Source organism: Pseudoliparis swirei, chromosome 23 (genome assembly GCF_029220125.1).
Source record: "Pseudoliparis swirei isolate HS2019 ecotype Mariana Trench chromosome 23, NWPU_hadal_v1, whole genome shotgun sequence".
Classification (NCBI taxonomy): domain Eukaryota; kingdom Metazoa; phylum Chordata; class Actinopteri; order Perciformes; family Liparidae; genus Pseudoliparis; species Pseudoliparis swirei.
Window position 1 is genome coordinate 4,780,002 of NC_079410.1, and position 9,195 is coordinate 4,789,196.

General features: G+C 37.8%; 2 protein-coding genes across 5 annotated transcripts; both read right to left on the reverse strand.

Moving 5' to 3' along the window:
* LOC130189000 (lipopolysaccharide-induced tumor necrosis factor-alpha factor homolog) lies at nucleotides 1-3,057 on the reverse strand. The gene is made up of 2 exons (XM_056407601.1): nucleotides 2,747-3,057; nucleotides 1-1,161 (listed from the first exon to the last, which is right to left on the reverse strand). Exons 1-2 carry the CDS (start codon nucleotides 2,905-2,907, stop codon nucleotides 1,044-1,046), a joined length of 279 nt encoding a protein of 92 aa, XP_056263576.1. The 5' UTR covers nucleotides 2,908-3,057; the 3' UTR covers nucleotides 1-1,043.
* Nucleotides 3,058-4,503: 1,446 nt separating this feature from the next.
* On the reverse strand, nucleotides 4,504-8,819 carry LOC130189325 (uncharacterized). Of its 4 annotated transcripts, XR_008830755.1 has the most exons (7): nucleotides 8,694-8,819; nucleotides 8,185-8,377; nucleotides 7,522-7,690; nucleotides 7,330-7,421; nucleotides 6,817-7,232; nucleotides 6,606-6,713; nucleotides 4,504-4,974 (listed from the first exon to the last, which is right to left on the reverse strand). XR_008830755.1 is itself a non-coding variant. In XM_056408114.1 (4 exons), the coding sequence occupies exons 1-4, from the start codon at nucleotides 8,474-8,476 to the stop codon at nucleotides 7,126-7,128; spliced, it is 660 nt and encodes a 219-aa protein (XP_056264089.1). In that variant the 5' UTR covers nucleotides 8,477-8,819; the 3' UTR covers nucleotides 7,047-7,125. The 4 variants fall into 4 exon arrangements, 1 of the variants encoding a protein (XP_056264089.1); XR_008830756.1 differs by having other exon boundaries at nucleotides 7,330-7,398; nucleotides 8,185-8,819; XR_008830754.1 differs by having other exon boundaries at nucleotides 8,185-8,819.
* Nucleotides 8,820-9,195: the final 376 nt, after the last annotated feature.

Here is a 9,195-nt window from a genome sequence, read left to right on the forward strand (position 1 = left end):
TAGATGAATATGTGATTTATTGATCATCAGTAGGACTGTACATACAATCGATGACACAAGTAATACAAGTTTAGGTTATATATACAATACTCAGTGTAAAACACACACTCATTTGGCCTCTTGCTTCTCTGTTCCATCTCAAAGTAAAGATGAAGATGAAGATGTTCTAACTTAACAAAAGAAGAACTGTGACTAGCCTACAAAATTCGTGGTTTTATTTTGGGACGGAGTCAAATTGTCTCGTTTAAAAATGAAAGGAAAAAAATGCACAATCCCCTTGAACACATATTTGATAAAGTTTATATACAAGCCTTCATTTCAATGACATAATATATGCAGAAGTTTTGTGAAAAAAGGATAATAGAGTTTTTTGGGTGTTTTTTTCCTTCTTTTTTCAAAGTGCATGACGGAGGGTGTGCTCCACCCGCCGGTGCCCACAGCTGTGTGTGTTTCATGGTCTCTCTCTCTTTTCTTTGCTAAAAAAGTGAGTTTTTTTTAACAAAATCTCACCTTTGGGACACATGTGAGGACTTTTTAATTTATATTTCATCATATTTTAGGAGAAAACGTTAGACCCATGTGCCCAAATAGAAAAGAAAATTGCTATATATCTCTATCTCTCTCTCATTCTCTCTCTCTCTCTCTCGATCAAGTGTTTGGTATCTGTGAACTCGTAACAAGCTCAAATATGTGCACAAATATGCATTAAAAACATTTAACAAACACGTTTTCTCATTCTTCAAAGACTAAATCATGACTTTTCATTTGCTTTGCGATCTAAAACAACTTAAAGTATTTACGTACCAGATTTAAAAACTTCAAAATCATAACAAATGTTGCACATCATTCCTAAATATATTCGTGTTTGGCCACAAATAGGTTAATTTAATAAAAGTGAAATAAGAATAAAAGTGGACTCCCAGTCCGTTTGCCTGATATTTTTTTGTTGCTTCCATAGAAAATGAGCTGCATTACAACGGGGGTGTTATTTTTAATATTTCTATACGGGCGCACGTCCTCCATCATCTTCGTCTTGGTCTTCATCATTTGCAGCACTTCTTCTTGTGGACGTGCAGCACTCTGGAGCAGCGAGGGCACGTGTGGTGCGCATCCTTGAATTTGTTCATGAAGAAAGGAATCAGGCAGCAGCACAGGATGCATCTGCAGGACACACACATGTACACACACACACACACACACACACACACACACACACACACACAATATGATTACATTATAAACTGGTCGTCTCTATAGAGATTTCATGTTATTATAATAATCCAGATCGGCTTGTTGTCCTTTGAATGTGGCAAAAAAGCAACTTAAATATAGATTTTAAAAGATATGTTTTATTGTGTTAATGTTTTATTGTGTTATTGTATTATTGTGTTGTTGTGTTATTGTGTTATTGTGTTGTTGTGTTATTGTGTTATTGTGTTGATGTTTCATTGTGTTATTGTGTTGTGTTATTGTGTTGATGTTTCATTGTTATGTGTTGTTGTGTTGATGTTTCATTGTGTTATTGTGTTGTTGTGTTATTGTGTTGTTGTGTTGATGTTTCATTGTGTTATTGTGTAATTGTGTTATTGTGTAATTGTGTCATTACCTTCGCATTGAAAATGCCGGAAGGTTATGTTTTGATCGCCGTGTATTTATTTATTTATTTATTTGTATGCGTGTTATTGGCAAATCTCAAAAAGTATTGAACCGAATCGCATGAAATTTGGTGGGATGATTGTTTATTATCCGGGGACCAGTTGATTAGATTTTGGGATCGATCGGGTCAAAGGTCAAAGGTCATGAACAGGTCAAAATCTTTCGCAGAACTCAAAAAGTATTGAACCGAATCGCATGAAATTTGGTGGGATGATTGTTTATTATCCGGGGACCAGTTGACTAGATTTTGGGATCGATCGGGTCAAAGGTCAAGGTCAAAGGTCATGAACAGGTCAAAATGTTCTTGAATCGCCTGAAATTTGGTGGGATGATTGGTTATTATCCGGGGACCATTTGATTAGATTTTGGGATCAATCGGGTCAAAGGTCAAGGTCATGGAAAGGTCAAACTCTTTTTTTACCATAGCACGATACATTTTTGTCCAATTGGCATGCAACTAATGCCAAAATGTTCATAATTCAATGCCCAATCTTGTGATATGCGAAGGTATGCGCTCTACCGAGTGCCCATTCTAGTTATGTTATTGTGTTGATGTTTTATTGTGTTATTGTGTTGTTGTATTGATATTTCATTGTGTTGTTGTGTTGATGTTTTATTGTGTTATTGTGTTGACGTGTTTATTGTGTTGTTGTGTTGATGTTTCATTGTGTTATTGTCATTATATTATTGTGTTGATGTTTTATTGTGTTATTGTGTTGTTGTGTTGACGTTTTTATTATGTGTTGTGTTTATTGTGTTTATTGTTATATTGTGTTGTGTTGATGTTTCATTGTGTTATTATATTATTGTGTTGATGTTTTATTGTGTTATTGTGTTGACGTTTTTATTGTGTTGTTGTGTTGATGTGTTGTGTTTATTGTGTTATTGTGTTGTTGTGTTGACGTGTTTATTTTGTTATTGTGTTGATGTGTTGATGTGTTTATTGTGTTATTGTGTTGACGTGTGGATGTTTCATTGTGTTATTGTGTTGACGTTTTTATTGTGTTGTTGTGTTGATGTGTTGTTGTGTTGCCGTTTTTATTGTGTTGTGTTGATGTGTTGTTGTGTTGCCGTGGTGATGCCCACTCACCCGCAGCAGATGAAGAGTAAGCACATGAGCCAGGCGTAGGTGCCGGCCTTGTAGGTGACGTTGGTCATGACCTGCTGCTGGCAGGAGGTGCAGGTGGTCATGCCCGGGTTGCTCCCCAGACCCCCGTCGTAGATCTCCAGACTTCCTCCATTGGTGTACATTGAGGGCGAGAGAGAGAGAGAGAGTGAAAGGTAACCAGAAGGTCAGTTCTCTGTGTCGGTGAGGTGTGCGTCTCCATGGCAACGTCAGATGTGTGTTTACCTTGCGAGAGGTGTCGGTTGAAGGGGGTGTGTGGGGTGAAGGGGGTGTGTGGGTTGAAGGGGGTGTGGGTGTGGTAGCCCGTAACTGGACGAGTGGAAAGAGAGAGAGAGAGACATACGAGTTAATGGGCCAGTCTGGTGATGATGATGAAGATAAAGATGATGATGGTGTGTGTGTGTGTGTGTGTTGTGTGTCCAGGTTTACTTGGAATGATGATGGGAGGAGGGTCTTTTATTCCTTCACTCATTGTGCTGCAAGAGAGAGATAGAGGGAGAGAGAGAGAGAGAGAGAGAGGGGGCGAGAATAAAGATATAGTTACAAAAAGACCAAATACACTGAAACCCTCTGAAACATACAAATATCCTTGTTTAATAATGCCTGTAATTCTGCTTCCGGCCGCCAGGTGGAGCCAAACTGACTCGCGTTGATATCGACTGGATTTATAGACTGAATTTGAGGGCGACATGTCCAACATATTCCATCACGATACAGATCATTTATTTTATCTGGAATCTAAAGAATCAAGTTGTTTATTTGTCTTTATCTACACTGAGATGATCCAATAAGCAGAATTCCAAAAGCACAATGTAGAGCCACATCAATTTTAATTATGTGATTAAAATCTTTACACTGTAAAAAAAAATCTGTGAAATATACGGTAAATTACTGGCAGCTGTGGTTGCCAGAGCTTCACCGTAAAAAATAAAGTGAGAACGTATAAGACATTACGGTATACGTTTTTGAAACCGTAAAATTCACAGTTGAGAACTGCTTTTGTTTACGGTAAATGACTATTAAAAAAAAATCACCGGAAAAAAAAATCTGTGAAATATACGGTAAATTACTGGCAGCTGTGGTTGCCAGAACTTCACCGTAAAAAATAAAGTGAGAACGTATAAGACATTACGGTCTACGTTTTTGAAACCGTAAAATTCACAGTTGAGAACTGCTTTTGTTTATGGTAAATTACTATTAAAAAAGCAAATCACCGTAAAAAAAAAAATCTGTGAAATATACGGTAAATTACTGGCAGCTGTGGTTGCCAGAACTTCACCGTAAAAAATAAAGTGAGAACGTATAAGACATTACGGTATACGTTTTCGAAACCGTAAAATTCACAGTTGAGAACTGCTTTTTGTTTACGGTAAATTACTATTAAAAAAACGGATATATCATAAATCCGTTTACGGTTATTTGCTTTAGAAAAAACAGCTATGTTATAAACGTGTTTACAGTAAATTCTTGTAAAAACAGCAGTTATACTGTAAAGCTAATTCAGTCTCTCAGTGAAAAACACAGAACAACTGTATAATATATTACGGTACTTTATTGAAAAGTTCAACTTAACGGTGAATTACCGGCAGCTATGGTTGCCAGAAATTCACCGTAAAAAGTAAAGTGACAACGTATAATACATTACGGTATGTTTTGAAAAAACAGCAGTTATACTGTAAACCTAATTACAGTCTTTCGCAGAGATAAACACAGTACAACTGTATGAGTTACGGTATTTTATTACCAAGTTCAAAGTAAATGGCCAGCAGTTGCCCAAATTCCGTTGCAAAAAATATGGTACAACGTATTACAATTGGTTGGCATAGATTTTACAGTCAACATTCACTTATTGTAAATTACAATGGAAATATCAAATAACGCCTATTGTAAATCAAGATACAGACCATCGTTGATAAACCTTAAGAAACTAACATTCTATGTGAGAAACAGGTTGCACTGATCCAATAACTTAACCGTATACTCACAAGGCATTGTTGAGATCTTGAAGAAACAGCATGTGGACATGAAGGTATATCATGAATAAACATGAAAAGATTAGCCACTTGATCATAACGAGTCATAGGGTCTCACACGGACACACAGTTCAGGAAGCGGAGCTGTTCAGGAAGTTCTGCTTGAGGACTCGCATGTTGACCATCTTCACTGTGGATTGGGAGGATCCTCTCTGCAGCCTCAAAACAGAAACAAAGGCAAAGTTAGATGGATGCAGTCCTCGAGCAGAGAAACATTAACTGCCTTCTGGTGTTAAACTGAGCTTCAATGACCTAGAACAGCCATTCCCAAAGTGTGGGCCAGTGAAGGTACTGCAGGTGGGCCGCGAGAGGTCATTTACAATAAATAAATAAAATGTTTTTAATTTTCAATTTTGAAAAGTTTGAAATTAATATTAAAATATTTATGATTTAAATTACGTGTTATTCTTTTATCTGACCTATTTTTGATCCGTGACGTGTCTTGTATCTCGTCAATAGCGGGAAATCTTAGTTTATGTTTTGATCAACGCCGCCGCTCCCATAGCGCACTACGCGCTGTGCGTAGGGCACCGAGTCCTGAGGGGGCTCCACAAAATAGGCAACTAAAAAAATCATCATAGTTATAATAATTATAATGCCGATATTACTTCAGTCAAGAAATATTAGGCGCCTTTTTGGCATGTATATCACAAAACAGGCAGAACAAGAGAGATGTTTAATCGCTCAGCACCCCCGTTAACACTTCTCGGGTCGCATCGCTCTGCCGTGATGCACGCCGACACATCCGCGCGCATAGGTGCGCACACTCTCACTACCCCCCCCCCCCCCGTCGACAACGCTCGCCGTGGGGGCCGCAGAAGATTTTCAGATTTCAAATTGGGCCGCGGCATTCTTGAGTTTGGGAACCGCTGACCTAGAAGAAACCAGCACTCTGAACACTTTTATAGTTAATCAAAATTAATAAGAGTCAGGTTGAATGTTAAAAAAGGACACATTTTAGTACAAAGGCATCAACATGTGTTTAATTTCTGTCATCTTGCAGCCTACACAGATGCCTCGACTGTTTCACGTGATGATAGTCTTGATTGCCTGAGTCCAGATCCTGGAATTTTTTTTAAATACTCAGTGTACAAAAGATATTATATCTGCCTCCGCCATAGTTAGATTTTTGTTGATAAGGAGACTCAGTCCAATGCCCTCCTGCATTTACCATTAAATGAGCATAAGAGTACGGACCACTTGTGTGCAAAGAGTAAGACACAGTTGCACATCTATTTAGGGTTGATTTTTGGGAAAGATAGATGTCTTAGAAATGAAATGCAGTGTTTCCCCACCATTATATTAGGGGGGTGCACTGACACGTGCGCGCACACAGGTGAGCACTGAGCAGAGCACACTCACACCAGTAGACAGAGGGCATCGAAAAATATGTTGCATGAAAAGCAGACAGCTATATCTGCATTTCCACAATAAGCTATTAAGTTTTAACTAAATGTTAGGTTTTTTTCCTCACAAATATAACTTTATTTTCATTGTTCTAGTGATTGCAATTTTTTAAGGTCTGATGGAGCAATCTGGTTTACTTGAAAGTGATTGCTATTTTCTTTATTCTAGTATTTATAAAAGCACAGATGGAGTCACAAAATGATGTGATTTACAAAAGATGTTTGAGAACCACTACTTTAAGTGGTTGTGTCGTCGTAAGGAGACACAACCAAGGAGATAAAGAACGAGGAGATAAAGAATGAGCGGAGGACAAAAAAACAAAGCATCAACTTTGACTTTGTAAATTTAAATGACAAATTTAAAAAACAAAAACAATGCCTTACCTGGTTAAGCCTGTATATCGTTACAAAGGTTTGATTCCTCGTGGGCTCTTTGCTGCAGATCATTCCCTCTCAATCCAGTGTTTCCTGTCTCTCTCTCTCTCTCTACTTCTGTTGTCCAATAAAACACAAATGACAAAAAAATATATTTAAAAGTAAAAATAAAAAAGATAAACCTGCTTGCTTTTGGCATTTAAATGGATTAAAATCTTACCGTTTTCCTGCGTGTCATGAAAACCAGCACCTCAAGTTTGAATGCAATGTCTGAAAGGTGGCAAGGGCAAATTCATTAAATGTTACAAGATAAGAGTACATTGTCTTAATTACCTGTTCAAACTGCTCTTCTACTAATTTAAATATTTACATATATGTGCAATTTACTTACCTTAAAAGGAGATTCTTCTTAGAAATGCCACAAAACAACAAAAGCACTGAAACAAAGGCTTGAATTTTCCTTAGGGACAGCTTTATTAAATCAAATGCATGGCTAGTCAACAAGCTCTGCAAAGTCCCTCCTAGTAGCTTACCTACCTTGCTTATCTGAAAAGTTTGTTCTGGCAAGATATAACAAGTTTGTTTTTCTTGGTTTCAACTTTTGTGCCCTTCTCTGGATTGATCGGGAAGAAACACCTTTGTGAACACAATAATTCATAATCAAACACTATATACAGTGATTAGCTCTGAATGAGGAAATAAAAATAAAAAATATATATATATATTACTTTACCTCTGAAGGAACTCAAGTTCACTGAAAGTTGCTTCTTGTTTTTCTTGGTTTCAACTTTTGTGCCCTTCTCTGGATTGATCAGGAAGAAACACCTTTGTGAACACAATAATTCATAATCAAACACTATATACAGTGATTAGCTCTAAATGAGGAAATAAATTTAAAAAAATATATATATGTATATTACTTTACCTCTGAAGGAACTCAAGTGTGGAGCCCAGAACCACAGGATAGTGGATATTGAAGCAGTAATAGCTTCCAAACATCAAACAGATGGCAGAAACAAAGTTTGGGATTTGGTCATTCACAACCTTGCCGTCTACACTTAGCATGAACTGCCTTGAGGCATAGCAGGAGGTTCCTACAAAGATACAGGTAGAAAATATTTAACAGTAAACCAGCCATTACCATTCCAAAATCGGTCATAAAAAGTGGTTCTTCCCCATCCAGTGGTATTTTCTCCTCCATACAAGTGTAACAGATCCTCCAAGTTTGGGACTGTTCTGCTCCAAAATTGATGAGGTGGATCTTGACTAGACAACAACACCATTCTGGGCTGGTAAAAGGCTTTGAAAATAAATAACAATAACCGAATGAACAAATGTGTATTCTTCTAAACTTTTTTCAGCTCAAGATTGCTGGTCCATTTCATTTATTTTGGAGCAGAAGAGTCAGTGTAAAGCTTCAGGAAAGAAGCTGACAGGTCTAACTTAAAGGATCTATTACACTCTTATGTAGAAGACAATACCACTGGATGGGGAAGAAACACAATTGCACTTCATAACAAGACTATGTATGTCATGCAATATTTCCTTATATTAGAGGTTTCTTCAGTAAAACTGAATCTCAACTTACCACATACAATGATGCATGGTGTGACAGGCAAGCTTTCCACTACTACTTCGTCTGCCAGACATGATTCTTCGACATAGTGGAAGAGGTTCTCCTCCTTTTCATCAAAATAGGAGAGAAGAAGGTGCACCATGTCTTTCACGTCTTCTGAGCAGCCCTCCAACTGTCCTCTAAGAATTTTCAGCTTTGTGACAGCCTGCAAAACACGTTTGTACAAAGGTCTGTTTTCAACCAGCTTCAAAGCACTTAAACAAACAACGTGGTTCATTTCTATGAAGTTTGCAATGAAGCACATAACCCCTCTGTGTTTTAACCGACCAGCTGCCACAGAAATTACAATTAAACATTTTCTTAGCCAACCTTTGGTAAACTAACGTTAGCTAGCTAATGTTCAATGCAGAAACCCATAACCTACATTACATCAACGTTTTTGCAAAGGCGACGCAAAATTGTAGAAAACAAAGCCTCAAATTAAAATATAGCTGAGATAATGATGTAGGCATGTTACTTACTTCAAGAAGAAATGTAGCTTGGAGTCAGGCCGTTGTTCCAGCTATGCAGAGCGCGTAGAAATGGCGCTAAAATGACTTGAAAAGTTCAATCTCCAAACGTCATGTAGGCTACGTCGTGTTTTCTTCTTTTTTTTAACAGTCACTTATCTCTCTCTTTTTCTCTCTCCCTCCCCTCTTTCTCTCTGTCTGTCTCTCCCTCTTTCTATGTGTTTCTCTCTATCTCTCCACCTGTCTCCCCTTTCCCCCGTTCTCTCCTGAGATCTGCACCTGCAAGCATGGGTGGGGGATGGGGTGAGATGCATTTAGGCTCTGCAAAAAAGTTCGTCAAAACAAGGAGAACTTAAGCAAGGGGTACAAGGTTACTCTCCACTGCTTTGAATGGGCAGACTAAATGGCAACTAGAACTTATTATTTTGTTTTGTTTGTTGGTTAATCTTTGTTCATGTTGAATGTTGAAACAGTGATGAAACGTCTTTCAAAAATCAAAGTGTTGCACTGTAAC